This window comes from Agelaius phoeniceus, chromosome 7 (genome assembly GCF_051311805.1).
Source record: "Agelaius phoeniceus isolate bAgePho1 chromosome 7, bAgePho1.hap1, whole genome shotgun sequence".
NCBI lineage: Eukaryota > Metazoa > Chordata > Aves > Passeriformes > Icteridae > Agelaius > Agelaius phoeniceus.
The window spans coordinates 32,476,619-32,499,171 of record NC_135271.1 but is presented as its reverse complement, the minus strand read 5'-3'; the positions used below and the strand labels follow the sequence as shown (position 1 = coordinate 32,499,171).

Sequence of the window (22,553 nt, the reverse complement as noted above, 5' to 3'; positions counted from 1 at the left end):
GGAATAAAATTTTGCAACAGCTCTCTCTGGTGGACAATTTGCAGTAATTTTACACATCAGATCATTTCAATGGCAGCATTCAAAGAATACTGCTACATTTCAGGACAACTGCTTATTTTGAAAATTGATGATCAACATAGCTTCATTAAGAAAATAATTAACAATCACAGCACAATCTCTGCTATCTTTTTATTCTGATATTTATTCCAACTGCGATTTATAAAAAGTAAGTTGTCCTTAAGTTTTCTTATCTGATAAATTACATAGAGCTAAAATGTTTGTATTAAAAAAAAACAAACTATAAAGATGAGAGGTTGTGCTCTAGATTATAAGAAAGTTCTCACAGGAATGAGGGTATCACTTGGTTGTAGTCTGTTGGGAGTCCCATATTTGCTATTAGACTGCTTTTGGCATTGCTTTGAACTGTGGCTAAAAGGCTGCTCCAGGGCTTGCTAAGCCATACTGATACAATCAAACATAAAACATCTTTCAACACTGGTTCTAATTCAAGATCCCAGGATGCCCCTTCAGCAGTAGGACGATTTAACTCTTAAGGTTCACCTGTAGGTCTGTTAATAGTACTCACGTTATTCTGTACTCACCTTAGAGTAAAGCAGCAATTACTCCCACGAGTGATAAAAAAAATCCTCAGATATAGTGGTCTGGCAAATTCCCACTGCAGTGAAAAGTGTCATAACCAAGTGGAGCCACAACCAACCAGTACCTCTTGTTCACAGGCAGTGGCACCCAGAGCCACTGCCCCTAAAGTCCCAAAAGGTTTTGGACCTGCTTCGTCCTGCTGGGAGCGTGGCTCAACTGGCCTGGTCTGAAGTCAAGCCTTCTTCAGCACTTGGGATTACTCTCTGGATGTGTAAGAGAGCACAGTGAGATGGAGGTTATGACAGCTGTTCCAGTGACCTTCAGCAGTTTATACATCCATCTGATGGAAGTACCAATTTTTACATGCTGTATATGGAATACTATTCACCTTTGTCCCTTCATAGGGGCAGAGAAGGGCATTATAACGTTACTGAAAGACACCTGACTTAAAAACTCCAAAAGACATAAAAGAGACAGAGCACCCCCTGCAATAAACTCCTGTTCAGCAAGCCTTTCTAATTATTAAAAACTATTAGCCATTTTCAAGAGAACATTATCAACAGCCAGAAGATAATGCTGCTTTTTTATTAGCGAAAAAAAACCAAACCCAAAATCCAACTTCCTAAACCTCTAGTCACATTTACAGATCTCTTATTGGTGATGCCTATATATGTGTGTACACACACACACACACACAAATATTTGGAAGTGTAATAGTCACTGTGACCTAAAAGTTAATTTCACATCTTCAAACAGAACAGAACAAAAAAAGTCATTTAAAATGTTCCTTTACTTATAGATCTGCTTCCCTCTTTTCTGGTAGGTTGTAGAGAGCCCAAGACAACTGGTGTACTAGGTACTGCAAAATACAGACTAAAATGTCACAATTTAAGGAACTATGATAGTTAACTATGATAGTTAACATACAATAAAAAAATACTATATATAATATGTATTTTGTACTAGTGACCTATGTTAGACCAGAAAAGAAGTCTCAAAAAATGAAAGGAAAATCTTTAAAAGACCATTTTAAAATCACAGAATTAATTTCCCTTTCTATACCTAGAACTAAATACAAAATATAATAACTAGGTGAATTGCTATACCTAATCTCTGCAAAAAACCCCTACATATATTGCTATACCTGCAAAAAATCCAAAAAATACAAAGTGGAGCTTCTCTAGCATTGCTTAGGGAGAAGTTCCTACTTCCAAGTGCAACAGAACACTCGTTTCCTTGCAATTGAAGTTCTACCCTGGTTTGAAATGTTAGCTCTTAAAAAAAACCACAAACACAAACAAATGGCAAAAACCCAACGGATGATGTGTAGATAAATGATGTTTCATATGTGCACATCCCAATATGACAAGCTTCTAAGAGAAACAGGTCGCATGAAGAAATGATCCTTTAGTGATATTAAAAATAATGCATTTTCTCTATAACATGAACTGAGAAGTAAATGAACAAGAACTTTTAAACTGGTACACCAAATATCTCCTAGAACAGGTTCCTCAGACACTGAGTTTCCATTCCATACCAAAGGTTCAACACAGTTGCTCTCTGGGTAATCGCCCATCCTCTATTCATATTCCACAATTTTCTCATTGACCCGTGTTATATTTTTCCTCACCTCCCCCATTTTATCAAGTGTGTGTATTGGCCTTCAAATATTGGTTTGATCTGCAAAAGGAATAATACTTTACATTCCATTACCAAAGTAAAATATTTATCAGAGGATGCAGGCAGATCTTTGTTCAGTGTTGTTCTACACAACCTTCCAGTTTCAGTGGCATAAATAACCCTTCCTGGTACAGTCTTTTCAACAATTTCTGTTCACTCTGTATCAAATTATTTTAAGTTGTACAGCTTAAATTTCCTGGGATACTCTTAGCAGGTGTCTCCAAAAGCCTTACAAAAGCTGAGACACAACTCAAAGGCATTATCAAGCCTGAAAAATAACTTAGCATTAAAGCTTCTGGCAAATTATCACTGGTCCTTGCTTATACACTTTTTTGTCTTTTAGATGACTTATAAGTACTGAAAAGAATTTTTCGTGCTTTTATTCGGAAACTGAACTCATTAGGTACCATTAAATCATGAACAGGCTCCCTCCCCACCACAGAAGTAAAAAAATCCCACGTCATCAACAATTCACCCACTAGACTTAAGTTAGCATTTATCTGTAATGATATTACTTACTTAGTAGGACAAAAGAACAGATTTATTATTAGTGTATTCTTGTCCTATTAAGCCTTTAATACCCACTCCTTCAAATCTATTCTCAGCTTTATATTTGATCATGCAGCTAAATACTTTTGTCTCCACTTTATAAATTAAAAAAAAAAGATTATATATTTGATGATTCTATATTATTTTCTATAATACAGAATTTCTATTTGCTATATTATTTTCTATTAGCAGAATAGTTAGGAAGGCCAAGGTGTCATTCATACAGATAAATCTGAGATCAGTCCTTTGTAACAGGAAACAGAAACAAAAAAAATAATAATATGCAAGTGTTGGCACAAGAAATTGCATATGGATAACATTAGAAACCTCTGAGGTAAATATTGCATAAAACATTAGAAGGTAGGAGCAGAAGTTTACTAGATAACATGTAATTTAAAAGTAATAATGAATAGAATACTGAAAAAATGTGTAAATGTTAAGCAGCTCAAGAGCCTACTACAATAAAACTTTATAATAAAATTTTAAGTGCATGAAAAATAAAAAAAAATTATACAAGAAGTTTTGGCTAAACAAAAGATTAGTATCAAAATAAGCAGATTTTCCATTAAAATAATCATATATACATATTTCAGTGAAATTACTTTTTTCTTCTAAAAAACAACTGAGTTCCTAGAAGCTGAGCACAATGCGGTATCCTATTTGGCTTTGACCTGATGATCTAATTTTTTAAGTGAAGAGACTAAAAAAATATTGAGAAAGTTGCACCGAGTAAGGTAAATTATAAAAAAAATAAAGTCAGCCATTTGAGCATAAAAACATACATATAAAGTGTATTGGGTTTTAGACAGCAGACAATAATTTCTCACGACACTACAGAGTAAATTAGTCTTCTTCAGAAGTACTTACAGTATGTCAAAATAACCCCCCCACATATGGCCCCTAAGATAAGAGACCTAATAGGAGCCATAAATCAGTGGTCAACATATAAAGTCTTATCATAGAAATATTGTAAACAAAATACAACCAGGATCCCAATGATCTTTGGTATACCAGACTCCCAGGGAATCTCTTATGATGCATTTTATATCCAACTTAAGAGGGAAAAGAAACTGTTTAAACATTTTGCATTTAAACTATCATGAAAAAATCCAGTATATGCATATCATCACAGTTCAGAATGGTTCTTTTCTTTTAATAAAATGCTTGTGGCCAATAATATCAAATATTAATCGTTCTGGCCAAAGATCCACTTCTGGAAGGGGTCTAATGGATTACAGGATGCCAAACTCGGATGCTCTCCATTTCCTGTAAGGCACATATGTAGTGCTTCATTGTACAGAGTTTGATCCTAAAGTGAGGAAAAAAAGGAAGAAAAGTGAACAAACAATGAACATGCTAGTTCCCCCCACAGTTCTTCCCCCAAGCTGGGTGCTAAAGAGTAAGCTCATACAGGTGTTGTAGAGGGGGCTAGAAAATACACAGGTACTATGTAAGTGCCAACTTGCTTTGTTAGGAAAATTTTGTAAAATATTTTTAAAACATCTGAATATTTTAAAAACATCTGAATATACAGATGTACAAAATATACAAAGCATCTGAATTGACTTCCAGGTGGATGTCTAGATGTCTAGACAAACACACTAAAAGGATATCAACTGGTTTTTTAAGTGACATTCCTACTAGTGACATGAAGTTTTGATCTGCAACTGAAAAGCTGAAATTATGTCCATTTTCCTGCCAAAACTAAACTTACATTTTTTGGCTTCAGAGTTTTTGCTTGTTGGCATTTTTGCTTTTATTGAAAATCCAAAATTAACTAATAAAAATGCTATCTCACTGCACAGGATATGTACCTTCTGGTGCAGCCACTGCTCCTCCCCAACAGCAAAGGTTTTCTGGCCTTTGTAAGTGCACTCACGAAGCTGCACAGGTCCCTTGGAAGCATGCAGACAAAGCTCCTTCTGAATGTTATGGCGAATTTCGTGGTGTGCAGAATATTCAAAGTACTATTAAAATAGTTTTAAAAGAAAATTTTGGTAAACAAACACAAAGAAAAGTATTAAACTAAATTAAGCCTTTCAAAGTCCCATACAGAAAGTAATAAATTTCTTTCCTTATTCAAAAATTTGAGACTACAGAATAATTCCTCTGATTTTTAGCACAGACACTTCAAAAGTGTTTACAGAACTAAAAGCAGTTTTTAGTAGTAATCCGATACTAATTTATACTTGTATGTGTAAATAGGAAATAACATTTGCTGCATGTGTACTATGATGTAAAATCTCACTCCCACACAGACCATATATAATTCAGAGACAAACTGAAGAGTAGATATAGTTTAAGATAACTTAAATTTTGGCATTTTTTAACTAAAAATCTGTATTCACTTCTGTTGCTAGATTTTCATTTTTCTTAGAGCAACCAAAAAGAAAAGTTGTCACATGAAACAATGCTGATTGCTGTATGCCAACTTTTGCTGCTTGATCTAAACAATAAATGTGAACAGTAGGATGCTGTTATAGCCTCTTGTGAGGTAACCATTAGAAAATTATAAGCATGTATTTTGTGAGCTCATTTCCTGACAACAGAGTACTCCTAAGGTTCAGCTATAATTCTGATCCTAACAGGGATTTACTTCTAAAAGTTACAGACAGAGCTGTCCTTTTACCCCTTCAGCCCTAACTTAACATCAGGTCTCTTCCTTTTTTCCCACATTTACCAGCAGAGTCCCCAACATTACATCTCACTGCTACTGTTTCTTGCCTCTGGATGTCAGCCACCTTCATCATATTTTTCCTTTGAATATTAAGGCCAGACTCAGTTACCCCCCTTGGCTTTCCATTTTCCAGTGGTCAGCAATCATCTCCTCACTACCCTGGAAACCATGGGAACAGCACTGAGGAACAAGCAGACTCTAGGACCAACATTAGTCCTCAAAACAGGTAGTGAAGGAGTGACCTGTTTAGTCATTTAGCTCTCAGACATAGTAATTTACTCTTTATTTGGTAATCTGACTTCATCTGTCCTTTTATTTTTGGAACTTCAACATCTCTGCAAGCCCTGAAAATAATGACTTGAAAGCTATGTTTAGAACTTTATTAATTTTGGATACTGAGATGGGCATGTTTCCAGCCTCCAGTATTCTAACAAGGAAGAATAATACACAACTGATGTACAATTCTGAAAACTAGGTTCTCTTTTATATTCCCATTTTAAATATATGGATGAAGATGACAGCATGGGAAATAATCAGCCTACACTGCTGAAAGTCTGGTAAAGAATAAAGGAAACTGAAAACAGAGCATTGTAATGAGAAGGGTCAAGTAAGCAAATATGCATGTCTTAAGCATTATCAGCAAAATCAGTTCTCTGAAGGCTGGCATTTAAAAGGATTCAGACTGTTATTTTGTAGCAGGAGGGAAAACAAAAAACATAACACTTGAAAGAATAGAATTTTAGTATAACCCAAGATAACTTAAGAGAACAATAGAAACATACAGCAGATCTCTTAATACAATGTGTTTCTACAGTGTTCCCAAATTAATGACTGTGACAATGTGAAAAGGCTAATAGTATTAATCCACAATCAAATAAAACCCCAAATTCAATCCTGTAAGAAGCTAACATAATAGGGTACTTCTTAATCTAGACAGCATGCTATGTCTCACAAAAAATGATTAGTAAGAAGGTATCACCTGACTAGGATTATGTGTCTCAATTTTCACAGTGCCATCAATGGATGTCTTTTAAGATTGAAAAAGAAAACTATTAACACCCTCCCTCCCATAAGATAACAATTATATTTTAATAAAAAATTTTAGACCTTTGCTGACCTCTAATTATTAAGGATCACTTTTAAAAGCAACAGAGAAGTGTGCATTTCTGGGCAGGGAAGGAGATGTTCTTTTTGTTAGTATTACAGTAATGATGGAACGATTCAATATCTGACATCTATGGCAAGTCATACTGTAGAAGGAACAGAGCAGCATGGCTGCCTCCAAGAGCCATGGACCCAAGAGAGCTCCTCTTGAACAAATGGAATCATATTATTCATTTGCATTAGCCAGCACAGGATAGGCCACTTGGACCTCACACTGTGAGGCTGCAAGCGTGATAGGGAAGGTGGCTCAGGCCTGGACACTTGGTCTCCCAGTGGCTGGATTCCAACCAACATCTTCCTTGACACTGCGAGTCCTGGTGACAGAGAAAGAAGCAATAGGAGGAAGCATAAGGAAAGGAAGAATTAAGAAGACAACACTTATAAGACAGGAGTAAGGGTGGCATGAAAAGGTTTTGCACAGAAAAGAGAAGGCAAGTGAAGCAGTGCAAGTGTGTTTGAAATCTGAATTTGTATATTGAAGTTAAAACATTAGAAACAGGACATGACATGAAGAGTGGTATGGAATTTTTCTTTAAATATATATATAGGAATTAACTGTTAAAGAAAATAAAGGAAAAAAGAGATAAGGAGAGAGAAATTGCAGATTAAAAATTAGTCAATTTCTCTAAAATTAATTTAAAGTTTTTATACAGAAAAGCTGCAACAGATGAAAGAATAAAAATCAGGTATTAAATATTTTACCTGGTTTCCTCCAAGTCCATGACAAGAATACATAATCAGTGGTTTGCCACCATGGTTATTTTCACCAACATCCAGACACATGCGGTTACCTATATTTTTTAACTAAAGAAAGGGTTTTGTCAGGATAAAAAAGCTCAGTGGAATGACAGAAACTCAAACTGTCTCAGACAGAGACAAAAGTCACCTTTAGTTTAACAACAATTACAGCTGTTTGTTCCTTTTTACTTTCTGCTATACTCAAATCTAAAAATCCTATTTCCTCAGGTAATCTTTTCTAACTAAAAGCCTAGTAACTACCGTCACACATGGAGTTATTTATTAGCCTGCTCTGTACAATGTTACTGTGATTCAAATCACAGGTTGAACAGATACACATAAAATATTTAAAACAGGAGGAAGAGAAAGTTTTATTTGTAAATACATGCTAAAAATTCATGTTCACCTCAAGCTAAGAGCTATTACTTTGTTATAGCAATGCAATGTCTAAAGTTATTTGGCAGGGAAAATGATGTTTGACATAAATGAAAAATGAAAATGGCACAGCTATTGACAAAGCTATAAAAGGAATGCAGAAGAGATTCTTTGTCCAGAGTAGTGACAGAAAACCCTAGAGCAGTTGAAGATAGCTAAAGTCTAAAAGCTGTGGCTAAAGTAGTACGAGAGATTAGCAAACTTCCTGGACTTTGAGTAATATAGGAAATAATTAAAATTAAACTTACATATCCAGAAAACAAAGGATTCAGGTCTGGCACATATGCTTCTGGATAAACATTAGTGAGGTACCAGGTAAAATTTTTACACTGCAGGCGCTGCCTTAAAGCAATTCTTTTTGATATGTCTCCAAATGTTTTCTGTTTGAGGAAAGGAGGTAAAGAAGATGGAATATAAATATATTAACATTCATTTTGCACAAATAAAGCTATGATATTCTGTGTAGTACTAGGCAAGTTTTAAGCTTCATTTGTGGATTTTTTTCTTGTTAATGCTGTACTACTATAGTTACTGCTGTCTTTCAGTGTCATAACACCACTGACATCCCGCCTGCAGCATTTCAAAGCACTTGCAAGAAAAATACATTGCAAGATGGAAAACATAGAAGTATCTTTAGTCCCAAGAAAGTTTTAACAGTGCCATGAAGTGGGAAAGTGCAAGTAAGAACATAATGATTACAGCCATAAAGCCATCTGATCTCACTAAAAGTGTAAGCTGAAACAACAAACTGGATTAATAAAATAATTAGCATAATATCCAGTACAATGTAGAATCTCCCAAACAAAATTCAGTTGTTTAGCTGCTGGACATGCCTAGGAAATGTAACGCTTTCAGTGATACAACAGTCATAAAAATTTATCAAGTGAAGGGGGAAAAACAACTTCCAAAAGAAAACTAGATTCTAGCTTGGCAGAAAACTTACAAAATAAATAACCCAACACCCAACCTCAACCCCAAATATTTATTTACTTGAAAATAACTGACTTTTTAAGCAGATAGAGACAGGATGGTTGTCCATCATCAAGTAACTTTTATTCTGCTGCTAAAGAACCACAAAACCTGCTTTTTCAGTAAGAATACTAAGCAACTTGAAACTAACAAGACATTTTTCTCACTCCAGAAAATAAATTAGTTTACATTGTCTACACCCATTAGTTTTTCTCGTGTTCTTCTGGTAGTTCCTGTACCTGCACAATGCAAACAACCCAGGAGAATGTATGAAGAAAAACACTAATAAAAAAAACCTCATCATACAAAATCAACATTCATCACCCAAACGCTTTAGGTTTCTTCATGTTTGTTGGGGCTGCAGCATTAAGCAAACTAAACAGTCTTTTCATTAAAATATCTAGAATCCTTACATACTTTGTCAATAAATAACTTTTGCTCACCAAAACTTTCACCGCAGCAAGTGTGATTTCTAATACCACCACCACCACCTACTTGTTTCACAATTTTTGCTGCCTCTGTGTTTCTTCGGTAAAATATTTCTTTATATTCATCCATCCACACTTCTGCAAGGCGAACTTGGTTGCGTGTGATCACCTGAGTACCTTTTGGGAAAGTATGGGGACTCTTGCTGCGAAAGACATGGCCAACAACAGAGCAAGGCATGATCTCCAACTGTCCACCACATTGCCATACCTAATAATAACATTTAGTGTGTAAGTACGCTGCAATTTGAATTCAGGGAGTGGAAAAAAATTCAGTAATACTATTGTTTGCCAGAACACATCAAACCACTAGCAAGAGTACATATATCAGGCATACCATCAGTGAATTTCCTAATCATATAAGCTCTGAAAACACACATTTCAGATAGCAACCCTAAAAGCATTTAAAAAAAATTAAAAGCAGCTTAGTGAGCATGTTTGCATTTTATTTAATAGGTAATTAGTAATTCAATTTTCCTTGTCCTAGTTGGCTGATTGAGCAGAGGAGTCAGTATCTAATACTAATTTATTCTCAAATCCCCTGTACACTGTCAACATAGAGGCAATTGCTAATTACGGAGCTAAACTTACTCTGAAAGACATTTCTATATTTTCACCTCCCCATATTTCCATTTCTTCATCATAGCTTCCAATGTGTTCAAAGTAGTCTTTTGATATTGAAAAGAGACCTCCAGCAAAAGTAGGTGTTCTGCAAAAACAAAATTTTACTGAGAAAGACAGAATGGTTTTTTAAATATAGATGTAAAATCATGGTGCAACTGTTCTAGGAATTTTCCATGCACTTGTTAGTATTTCACTACAGTGATGCACATTCCTGGCATAGATAGTACTTCTAGCACTTAAGTATGTTCACACAGAGTCTCATTTGACATCTTATTGCCATTTATTAAGAACTTGTTCAGGCTAAAAACTGCTGGCATAAAAGAAAGCATCAGGAAAACAAACAAATTTTCTCTGTACAGAGGAAATCGAGCAAAAGTACAACTCCTACAGACCAGTAAGCTGTCTGTGGACAAAGCAGGTACAATTATCATCAAATCACTACAGGTGTTATCAGCCTGGTATTTGGGTGCTCTGACCCTTTTTGTCATTCTTTCCAGTAAAGTGAATGAGGAGACAGAATCATTGTACTGTCTCTGAAAATAACTGTGTATAATCCTCTTCTGCACCTCCCCCCTAGGAATACAGGTAATTTCCACTGTATGTAGAAGAAGTAATGCAGAGCAATTACTATCTTGATGAGGCTATATTTTTATGAATGCTTTAAAATGTGGTTCACAAAGAAAGTATTACAAAAAACATCTAAGATGCTAAGATGTCTGATTATACTCATCAGAAGAGCTAATTTATTTACAAACTATTGTTCACAAGATAAACTCTGTGAAGACAGAAGGACTAAAACAGTATTCAAATTAAATTTACCTAATTGGATAGGTTTCATCCTTTCTTCTTTTATTCTCATGTTTAGGAAGAGACTCCCATCCAAATGACAAACTCCAATCAAAATTTCCTCTGTTGTGGCTATGCCCATAAGGAGATGGTTTACTGAATTCAAAGGTATTGAGATCAATAGAAGCAATGTCAGGGCTTACAACAGCAACAGGATTCTCAGCAATTCTTGCCAATAATGGCTCTAACCAGCCATAAAAGCATTCACCTGTGGAGAAAATGGGAACACTGAATTTTTGCTTGGCTAGAAAGTACTACACAGGGTATATTTTAACATGTCCAGCAAGCCAATATGGACTATTTTTAAAAAGCATTGCTAATTATACTTTCAATAATATAAAATAGCAATAGGAAAGGTGATATATATTGCTAACATTTATAATCAATAAAACGTCTGCAACAATAAATTAAAGACAACAGCATTATAAGCCTGACCTGGCATATTTACAGGTTACACTTACAATGAGCATCCAGGAAGGTAAGGGTCTCTCCTGTTGCTACTGAAGCTCCCAACAACCGTGCAGTGATCAGACCTTTTCTTTCCTTCTGACGGACTACTTTAACTATTTGAAACTGTTTCACATATTCATCTAGTTTATCATGCAGGTACTCTAGAAAGAGAAATCAGTGTCAGGATATTCAGTGTATACACATAACACTGCCCAAAATGTTCCACTATTAAGTGAACAAGATAAACAACTCACACTTACCCCAGAAATTATCTCAACACCAAAGCCATAAAAATTCCTATCTGCTGAAGGTTATTTTTAGGGGCTGAGTATATTTTGGGGGTAGGGGTGTAGGAAGAGGTAACCAGCAGAGAACAGGAGATGGAACATTAAAATAATTCTAAACAAGAAAGGACGTGCTAGTACATCTCTGCTGCAGTGTCAACCATCTGAATACCAATTCCAGTTTCATAGTAAATGGATCTCACCCTTACGTTATCTGCAGCACATGCAAATTCTTTCCTTAATGATGGCACATTTACACAGGTTTCAAAGGCTACAGTATTTACAACAGCAACAGAAGCCATATAGAAAACTATTTAAATGTTCAGATTTTGAGAAAGAAACCTATGTCTCTCATGAAACATCCCACATCATCTTTTTTATTCTGCCCATTCTAAGTATTATCCTGTACTACTGAACACGCTTCACATCCAAGTGTTTCAATATACTCAATGCAGACTTGCAAAAAGGTGCAAATACATTAGTAGAAGTATGTATAAACACATTTATCTAAAGCTAAGCATACAAAACTTACATTGTGTATACACTAAGAATTTATATAATTATTTTTGAGACTCAGCTTGACTGTTGAAGATTATGTTGCCATTAAATAATTTTGCTTTCTAATAAAGAAAGTGGCCTTCATATCAATGAATTTTATTTGCCTAAAGACAACCACTGTGATAAAATGCAAATTTCTACAAGTCTGGCCAATTTATACTTGGATACTTTGTTCTACAAATTGCAATTGGTTTGAAACAAAAATTACAAAGCTACTTGTCATGAAAGCAGTTATGCAGGTAAATCAGAACTGGAAAAAAAAGAAAGTGGGTTTAAAAATCTTTTAGAGCACAGGAATTTCATATTTAACTACCTTATGGAAAAATGATGGAGAAGGGCTATTTTATATTAAAAAAAAAAGAAAGAAACAAAACCACTTCAAATACTGTTATAAATGTCAATAGTGGGAAAGAGACCTTAGCCAATTTATCTGCAAGGGTAACCTTTTCAATTAAAAACAAAAGCAGGAAGACTTCTTACCATCTACACTGGCATCATCCACCAAAATAATCTCTTTCAGCAGTATGGCAGGAGATGTGTACATCACACTGTGGACAGTTCTGAGCAGAGTTGACCACGCTTCATTATGGAAAACGATGATAATGCTTGTGGTTGGCAACGGTGGGCAGCGCTTAAACTTTTGTTCAATACATCTACAAATTAGAAAGTGTCAGGGGTAACAAAATGGACAACAATTTCTTACTCAAACTCTTAAACTTTTCTTTCTAGTACAAAACTTTGTAATTATGGACATTACATAGCTCTGCTTTTCTGCTTTCTATCCTAGCTTTGGAGTGTAAAGGTAAGTACTTCAACTGAAGCAGAATATTTTTTTAATATCATGACTGAGAATTGAATAACTTAGCTTTGCTTCTGTCTCACACACATTTGAGTATATTTCATATAACACCCAGGCCTTCTTTAGGAAAAAAATATTATTTTCTTGAAAACAGCAGGTACTGACTGAGCTAACTCAAAAGTCACTATTATTGCTGAAACCTAAGAATACAAAGAAGAATATTTATTAGAAAAAAATCAGAGTTTGTAAGGAAAATATAACCTATCTAATTCAAATTTCAAAGCTCTGTAGAAGTGCTATGTAAGGCTTAGGGCAGCATGTCCCATTCAAGGGATACAAGTTTAAGCCCATAGTTTTTCAAGACTGACATATCCCAAACATCACTTTCGATCCAATGAAAAGATGACAATTCTGTATTCCTAAGTTGCACACTTAATGTTTATGGCCTGTCAGCTTTAGAGCCTGGAGGGCACCCCAAGGTAATAACCGGAGTCATTGCCTCCCCAGTTATGCTCTAGGAGAGGTTATGGTGAGCTGCAGTGTGTATCAGCAGCAGCTCAGTAAGTTCAGCCACTTCTGGCACAGATGGCTGACAACATTTCATCTGACACTGAGAGAGACTGCTTGTTACTAAAACCCACTCTCCCAAGTCCTGCAGTCTACATTTAAAAAATTCTTCAATACTATAAGATTGCTGCTGAGATCTTCCATTCCCTTGTTCAACAGTTTACAAATCCAAATTTATTAAATTATGCCTAAATTCCTAATTTATTAAATTAAATTATGTAGTTATATTAACACTGAATGGTAAAAAAATGGGCGGTGGTGTTTTAATTGGAAAAATGTTGAAACCACATTTTTAGTTTTATTCTAAGTAAAACTAAGCAGGCTTCCTGAAAGTTACTCAGAAATTTTAGCCTTAAAGGCAAAATCAGAACACCTTATTTAAATATGGTTACTTTGAATTCAAAACCATGAAAGAAGTGAGCTTTTCTAAACATTCTTGGCTTTGGCACTGTGGATCACTATGTACAGCCAATCATTATGTATAGCTAGGAGACTTTCCTAAAGTATCACCCACTGCTGAACTCAAATCACTTTACAGGCTGAATTTCTGAGAAGTTTTTCAACGATCAGGACATACACATTTCAACTTACTCAGGAGGTCGAGTGTCTGGTCCAAGATCTCGGTGTAAAGAAATCCTATCACTTGCAAATGCATTAAAACAGTGTTTCTCTTCTCCAGCCTGTTTTTCTTTCTGTTCTTCTGAACTTAAGTTGATGGTTTTAAATGCTTTGCCAGAAGCTCCAGGAGCATTAGGATCTTGAAGGGGCCGATCTAGAAAGGGTTTCAGTTCCACTGGAGTATAGTGCCCTGGCAAGCAGTGTCTTTGTCCAGGAACCTTAGTTTGCCTAATGGGTGCTTTTATCTGCATTTTTGGCTTTGCACCTTTGATATTGTTCATAGCGTTTAACACAAGACCTAACACGTGACTTTTCTTTCCAACAACTGGCTCAATCCCTGCTTCATCCTTAAAATCTTGAACACCCACTTCTCTTTGTAATAAAAATAAAAATACCAGAAAGACAAATACAATAATGCTAAACTTCCAAAGTTTCCAGTGAAAAAATGTCTTAAATAGTTTAGGTGTCTTTTTCAAGGCCATTCTAGTTTTAAAAATTTTCACACAGCAGAAGTTTCTGTGAGTGTTGTTCTTCAAATATGGCACAGCATTTCTTGAAATTATAACACCTGTAAATTAAAGCAAACAGTATTAATTGAGACATCATCAGTATATTAAACTATGTAAAGCCGTAAGAAATTAATGGGAAGGAATTAATTCACAACTCCCAAAAGTCAAGTGTTATGCAAGCTAACATTCGTATCACTTAAAGATACATCAAACCTATCTATAAGATGCCCATAATGCCCTTTCCCTGCTTTTTGCTTTGGGTTTTATTTGTTAAATACATATAGAAGAACCAGAAATCAGGCATACCATCAAGAATAGAACATTATTTCTACATAGTGCCACTACTTCAAGTTTATTTGCTTCCAAGGGGTTTGTTTAAAATTAGAATAAAGTCTTATAGAGCAAGGAATTTTAGTTAAATGATGGGACCGAAGAAGAACAGGTGGCATCAATACATTAGTTTAAGCTGCATGTCAGAAAGAGCCATGTGGAAAGTGAATTAAAATATAGGAAAGACTTTTCAATCAACTTATTTCAACAATTCTCAAGTTTCTGCCATTATTTTTTTCACATATAATCATTAGATCATACTAAAAGGTACCAAAACCATGCTTCTCAGCTCACAAAATTTCAAAAAAACCAAACCAAAAAAACCAGTCCACTTCTGTGTCACGTATTATTTTCCCATTTTTCCTTACTGCTGAAACATTTGAACTACAATACTGATACCTTTATATGGAACACTACAAGTAAAAACTTTCTTCCCAATGAAAGGATTGCAACCAAATTACCAAACTGCCAGACTGAAAAATGTCTTGTTTTCTCACAATGTCTGGTGGGTTGATTTTGACTGGCTGCCAGATACCAACCCAGCCACTCTCTTGCTTTCCATCCTCAGCATGACAGTGGGGACAAAATAAGATGGAAATTTACATGGGTTGAGCTAAGGACACTGTGATCACTTGCCGTAACTGTCACAGGGAAAACAGACTTGTAATGATGAATTTGAATTTACTGCCAATTAAAAATGAAGTAGGATGGTGAGAAACAAAGGCTCAAGCTACCTCCCCTGGCTTGGCTTCATTCCTTTATTCCCAATTCTTCTCTCTCCTTTCTGCCTAGTGGTCAGAAGGAATGAATAATAAGGTCTGTGGTTAGCTTGTAAGACTTGAGCACTGCTTCCTCTGCACACTTTTCCCCTGCTCCTGCACAGGTTCTCTCCGTGCAGTACAGTACTTCAGCATAAACTGCTCCAGCACGGGCCATCCATGGGCCACAGCTCCTGCCAGGATCTTGCTCCTGCATGGGCTCTCCATAGATTTCTTCAGGGTGAATCCACCTGCTCTGGCTTGGGGTCCTGCACAGGCTGCAGAGTGGATTCCTCCTCTGGGGTGGTCCTTTCATGGGCTGCAGAGAAATTCTTCACTACAGTCTGCTCCATGAGCTGCAGGGGGAATATCTGCTCCAGTGCCTGGAATACCTCCTCCCCTCCTTCTCCACTGACCTTGGGTTCTGCAGAGTCTCACATTTTTCTCACTCCTCTTTCTCACAGCTGCTGTGCAGTATTTTTTACCCTTTCTTAAATACCTCATCACAGAGGCACCACCTGCTACACTGGGTGGCTCAGCTTTGGCCAACAGTGGGTCTATTCTACAGCTGGCTGGAACCAGCTGTGCTCAGCCCTGGATGAGACTGGAGGTGGGGGGCAGCTCCATGTCTCTTAGCACAGAGGCCACCTGTGCAGCCATCCTAACCTTGCCATGAAAATGCAATACACAACGTAAAACACCAACTATATGTACAGATCAGCACTCAGCATTGCAGGGACTACAGCCTCTGCAGGTTGCTAACCAGGAATGATTTCCTAACACCATCAAAAAGAAAATAATCACGTTACTGTTTCTGAGTACACCATGCACAAGCACATAAGATACTAGTAAATCTGAAAGCTTGGAAATCAATAAGCAATATAAATATATCTTCCTCAAATGGAAAGAAAGCATCTTCATATATATACCTCTATCTTTCTATCTATCTATTCATATATTTGAGATACATGATGCCATAAGAGGCATTAGAAACAGGAGACATGTGAAGAATTCTGCCACAACACTCGTATGAAATGTGCCTGTCCCTAGAAAAGAACCTGCCCTGGAGTTAGGTGGGTTGTGGAAGACAGCAACACAACTTAACCCTTTCAGTGTGGATTAGTACTCTACCAGCAGGCCACACACAGAAACAAGTGCAAGTGATGTTTCTTTAAGAAAGGATCAAGTGACAGTCCTGGAATATTATATGCAGCAAACACCAGGTGGACAGAGGCTTGATTGCCACAAGCATACAGCAAAATCTTTTGATATAGACAAATGCTGAGTGTAGCATTGTTGACAAAATATCTGATAGGGATATTGCTTACAATAAGAGAAGACTTCTTTGTCACACAAAAGAGTAGCAGTTTCCAGAACAGAAGCTGCATTGTCCCAAGAACTTTTGCCATGAAAGCTGTATTTTACTTAGGGTTTTTACCAGGATAATTTTGTAGTCAGAAATACAATCTTTATTCCCCACAAATGCCTCTCACATTTTCATGGCATAGCCATGTGTCAGCAAACACAGACCAAGCTACTATTCACTCCTCCAGGACATGATGAAGAAATATGTGGCATGATTAAACTCCCTGGGGTGACTGTTTAGCAAAGCATTTAATCTTCTATTCATTAGTGTTATTTTCACTAATAGTAGTCTGGATTCTTACAGCGTTTTGAAATAACTAGCCCTAAACATCTGAAGTTGGATTTTTTTTTTTTTTTTGGGGAAGAAAATAACCAGAAAACTAAAATGTCCTACTAAATTCTTCTAAAAGTGCCAAAAAGCAGCTGCCACGCTACTTCAAACCACATCACATGGGCAGTGTGAGAATTCAATGCAGTCTATGTTACACTATGCCACCCACTGGTTCTGATGTCAGACTGTCTGCAAAAACTCTTACAAGAAAGCCTTGCTAATGTAGCCAACAAGTAGAAAACTCTGATTTTTTTGTTAGCTTGATCTAAACAACACTGTAGAGAATAATCTTTTATAAAAAAGTAAAAGTATTATTAACCCAAGTCAGCAGAAATTCTTTCCAGTCATGCAAGACAAAATTCATTGGGGTCAGTATCAAAGATATACTTGACCTCTGTGTTTTTACAAAAAGTATTTTAAAATCTACTTTTCTTCTTTCCGAATGTCAACCAGGTTTCAAATGTTTCCTGACAATATTGCTTACAGAACATAAACATCTAAAAGAGTAAGTAAAAATACTAAAACCAAACAAAAAAAAAGCTGAAAAATTAGAAACAATGGGTCAGAATTATTCTAATCAAAACCACTTAACTACATAACTTGGTTTCAACTTGATCAAATTCTTCTATAATTGGAGAAGCACAGTCTCAGAAAAAGTTTGTCTATTTCTACTTGTCATCAAAGCATACAATCCCTTCCTCAAACCTTAAGAGTCCCCTTAATCAGAAGGTGGGTGTGAATAAAAATACTGAGTAAATACTATAGGGAAAAAACCAAACAAACTTGACAATGATGATCAACTGCTCTCACCAAATCAGTGCAAGTCTGACAAAGATATTCAGGATATTTAACTGTAAGAAGTGCTACTTCCCCTACTGGCATTTCTGAATCTAAAATTCTAAACAGGGCTTTTTATTTTCTTTGCGTGAGCATCAATGTAGGTGCTACTAAAACATTAGTTACTGAAAAAATCAGTTTGGTAAATGATATTTTCATCTTCTACCACCATGGAAATTGATGCTTTTTTCTGTTGGCAAATAAATAAAAAAATAAATCACTGATCAAAACTGTTTGCACTTCCTAGAAGTTCCTCTCAGAGGAACATCCAATCACATAAGTGCCTTTGGTGACAGACTAAGAAACATCTAATTCAGAGTGAACCCTTCATAAAGGTCTAGCTTTATATGGAATATGAAGATTCTTCATAGAATAAAAACCATTCAGAAGCACTTCAGAAATTTGGGATAATTAAACAAGTTGCTGAAGTTTGGTAAACTGTGCTACTGTTTACAAGAATATTAGGTCATGATTTAAATAAAGGAACAAATGATCAAATGAAATGTACAGAAGTTAAGGACTAAAGACATGAAAATGAGAAACAGAATCGGCTGCTTAGTTTCTATCTCCACACTTGCTTATCTGTTTCAGTCGGTTCCTACTGAATGCACTCCTAATAGGGTACACATACCTAAAAGAAATTCACAAACCCCAGGTGCTGTTCCTCCGGGTACATTCTTTGAAGCTCAGTCAGTAGAAATGTGGTTCTATTCCTGAAAAAAAGTTGTTGAAGGAATTCTGCATGTGTTCAGTTCCTGAGCCTTCATTTTAGAAACATTAAGAGCACAGGTTATTCTAGCAAATACTGGATGTAACCTGCCTCATTGATCATGACAGAGAAAGGAGAAGCTGTACCTCTGGAGGAGCATGCTGAAGAAGCTGAGGAAGTTCTGAGCAACAGCAGCCCAGAACAGCTTGCTGTAAAAACTTAGTCAAGTATCTCCTTCAGCAGTTTCATTTAGATTAAAAAAAAAAACATGAGGAAAAACCCTAAACAAACCATCACCAAACCTCCTTCTATGTATTCTGATGGAAGTGCTTCAAACTCAAACTTTCACGTGCTCTTTCAAAATTAGCACTACTATCACTTTTCTACAGCCAAGCACTGCATGTGACACGCAGAGACAGACAGCTCCCTTTGACAATTGATAGCATAGTAAAAATACACAGTAACCATTATTATAAAAATATTTATGGCTTATTTTTACAGACATGTAAATGACATGCACTTATCTCAAATTAAAATTTCACTCAACTCTGTATTTTCCTTTTTTTCCTTGGTCAGATTGTTTTGGCCCTCTGTTAAAATTATTTTAGATTGTCCCTAAAGATGCCATGATGAAAAGTGAGCATGATAGCAGCTGTAAAGTGCTGTTTTAACTTAGAAGGATTAGTGTCTCATTTTCATTTAAGCACCAGAAGATAATGTCTGGACCATAACTAGGGACTTTTGTTTGTTTTCCTGATTGTAGCAACATTTCAAAGATAACAAAAACATCCAAGTATCAAGTGCAGGTCGTAAAATTACAGTTTTTTAACTGGCCTTAAACTTTTGTTGAAGTGATAGGTGTAAAGCAAAGAGAGTTTTCTCATGGGAGATTTACTGGGTTACTGACTGCTAAACTAATCTTTGTTGGAAGCTTCAATAGCTGTCTTCACTTTCCTCCTCTTCCCACTTCAATGTCTCTTTTCCAGACACATTTCACTGCTGAATTGTGTTAGTCCACTGTAGTTAGTCACTGATGCTAAAATTTAATTGCTGAATCACTGTCAGTGGTTTTGTGATATGATCTCTGTAAGCAGAACTATTTCCTATGGTACATTATCTCAGTGAGTCTTAGGGAAAATCAGGCAAGAGTAAGACAGACAGTAAGTGAATAAATCCATGCTTTACATGACTGAAAAAAATCTAGCACTTTATAATTTAGAAACTTGAGGCACTCTCAGATCTTGTAGAAGACAGGCACAACAATGAGCAGATTCGAATTAGAAACTCATGTTGGCAGGCAACTGATCAGCATTTCATACCATGAGCATGATTCTCTACATTGATTCCAAAAGAGGGAAAACCTTGGACTAGGTAACAGCTCTTCGAACAGGCGAAGCAGGCAGCAAACATGGCAAAGCAAAAAATGATCTCAAAGCAACACAGTGTGTTACCTAGAACCACAGACAGTGGGAAAATGGCACAGAGAGGGCAATTATACCTTGTTCCTATTTTGACAGGGCTCAAGATATCCGGGCTGCTTCTGGTATCACCCACCCCACCCCAAAAAAAGGGACAAGTTAAGTGGCAATAGCAGTTACGAGGAGGAAAACTGGTCTTCTGCTCCTTCCCACAGTGCAACAAAAATAGCAAGTCAGGCTCTCCGTAACTAACTTAATTTTTACTTTGCTCTGTTATTGAGAAGCCTCAAGATGACAGTAGCAGATGCCAAATTGACCAGGCCATTGAGCAAACCTGGCTAAAAAAGGAAACCAAACACTGTAAGTTGGCTGCTTTGTCTCAGGCTCTAAGTCTGGCAGCTCAGCAGTGTACAACTGCCTTTAGTCAAGACTGAATTGATCAATAGAATTGATAATCTTTTAAACAAAGGTCTTTTTGTTACAGAAGACTAACATATACAACACTACTGAGATGCATACATATTTGTATTTCCAGTAAGATTTTTTATTTAACCAGCTAAATTTTTTATGAATAAATTCTTCTTTGTAAAGGAATATTTTACACAAAGTTTAAAAAAATTTAAAAACCATGACACTGAGGTTACTAAATTTAAAGTACACTTCTTCTGTCAGTTTCCAGACCTAAGCAAACATTGTTTTAAGTATAGTCACCTGCTGTGCAGAAGACTAACAAACTGCCGGAGGGGACAGACAATGCGGTAACTCTTTAAAAGCCCTCGGAATAGGATGAAATAGACCAGAGTTATCTGGCAGCGTACACAACTGGTACCACCCTGCCGTCCCGAATCAATGCGGTACTGTGGGCAAACCCTTGGGCGGGATCCGTACGTGGCAGAGACACCTCCCTCGGTCAATACCTTCGGTTTGGACAGTGCATCCGGCCGACACTTCCCGGAGCTCCGTGTCCGCACAGGCGGCAGCCCGGGCTCCTCGCCCACTCCGCGTTCCCCCGGAGCGGAGCTCGCAGGGCTGGGCTGGCCCGATCCCGGGCAGGCCCCCGGCGGCCTCGCTGGGACTGAGGGCACCGCGCGTGGGGCGTGCGCGCCAAGGGCCGCCTGAGGGGGACCCCCAGGGCAGCCCCGGCCCAGGGCAGCCGCGGCCCCGCGGCCCCCCCAGGACCGCCCCCGGACCTCACGGCTCCCGCCCGCCTGCAGAGCCCCGCCGGGCGCGCCCGCAACGGGCTGCGGCGAGCGGAGGAGAAGCGGCACCGGACGGTGCCCCGCCGCCCACCACAGCCCCTGGAGAGGCCAAGGAGGAGCGGAGCCGCGCGGTGCCTCCCGAGGCTCCCCCACTCACCTCGTCCGGCGGGAGGACGGCGAAGGCGCTGCCGAGCGAGCGGCACCGGAGCCCCGGGAGGCCGGAGCCGGGCGGGCTCTGCGGCTTCCGCCCCGCGCCCGCCAGGTGCGCGCGGCCGGCTCCGCGCCTGCGCCCGCGCGCCCGCGCCCCGCCCTCACCTGGCGCCCAGGTGCGCGAGGCGGCCCCGGGGACGCGCCCGGGGAGCCCATCCCGGCACACGGGGCTGGCTGTGCGCGCTCCCGGCAGCGCTGCGGGGCTCGCTTCTACCACCCAAGGGACACCCTGTGCTAGGTGGGATTGACCAAGCGCTCCCAGTGCTGGGAAACAACACAACATCCCTCTGAGGGTGAGATCACAGACTGGGAGAAGGGATAGCACACCGGGCTCTCTCTCTTCACAGTGCACTTTCTCAGAGAGATAAGTACAAAATCACTTTTCCACAGAAGCATGGTTTGATGTGGGGGAGAAAAAACCCAAAGTAATATTTGTGCTCCCATAACAGTGTAGAGTCTCCCCTGCTTTGTACACTCAAATAACAGCAGCACAATCACCCTCTCACAGCAGCACTTCGGAACTTTTTTCTATGAGCTGGTGAACCACAGGTATCTAAACGTGCTCAGCAAGTACAAGGGGAGTTGGCAGTACTTGTACTTATTTGTGTCACAGCAGTGCCAAAAATGGTGATGCCAGTTCTTTTAGGGATTAATATTGCCCAGGAACACTTAATATATTTTCAGACTAGAATCTCTCACAATTCATAGGTTCTGTATTTCTAGAATGTTAAAATCCTTCCTTACGACTTTGACAGCTGATGCCTAAACTGTGCTAAGCACTACAGCACGTGAGACAGACACAGCCAGTGCTCAACTTTTGTAGCACAAAATTCAAGTAAGGCAA

At 37.9% G+C, this 22,553-nt stretch overlaps 1 protein-coding gene across 4 annotated transcripts; it reads right to left on the bottom strand.

Moving 5' to 3' along the window:
- Positions 1-1,171: 1,171 nt before the first annotated feature.
- GALNT3 (polypeptide N-acetylgalactosaminyltransferase 3) lies at positions 1,172-22,187 on the bottom strand. Of its 4 annotated transcripts, none has more exons than XM_054636117.2 (11): positions 21,657-22,185; positions 14,017-14,611; positions 12,540-12,712; positions 11,229-11,378; positions 10,741-10,975; positions 9,889-10,006; positions 9,308-9,508; positions 8,092-8,223; positions 7,373-7,474; positions 4,644-4,796; positions 1,172-4,138 (listed from the first exon to the last, which is right to left on the bottom strand). In XM_054636117.2, the coding sequence occupies exons 2-11, from the start codon at positions 14,523-14,525 to the stop codon at positions 4,016-4,018; spliced, it is 1,896 nt and encodes a 631-aa protein (XP_054492092.1). In that variant the 5' UTR covers positions 14,526-14,611; positions 21,657-22,185; the 3' UTR covers positions 1,172-4,015. The 4 variants fall into 4 exon arrangements, 3 of the variants coding, with proteins under 3 accessions (XP_054492092.1, XP_077037577.1, XP_077037578.1); XM_077181462.1 differs by lacking the exon at positions 21,657-22,185 and adding an exon at positions 21,218-21,422; XR_013183077.1 differs by lacking the exon at positions 1,172-4,138 and adding an exon at positions 6,624-6,984 and having other exon boundaries at positions 4,670-4,796; positions 21,657-22,187.
- Positions 22,188-22,553: the final 366 nt, after the last annotated feature.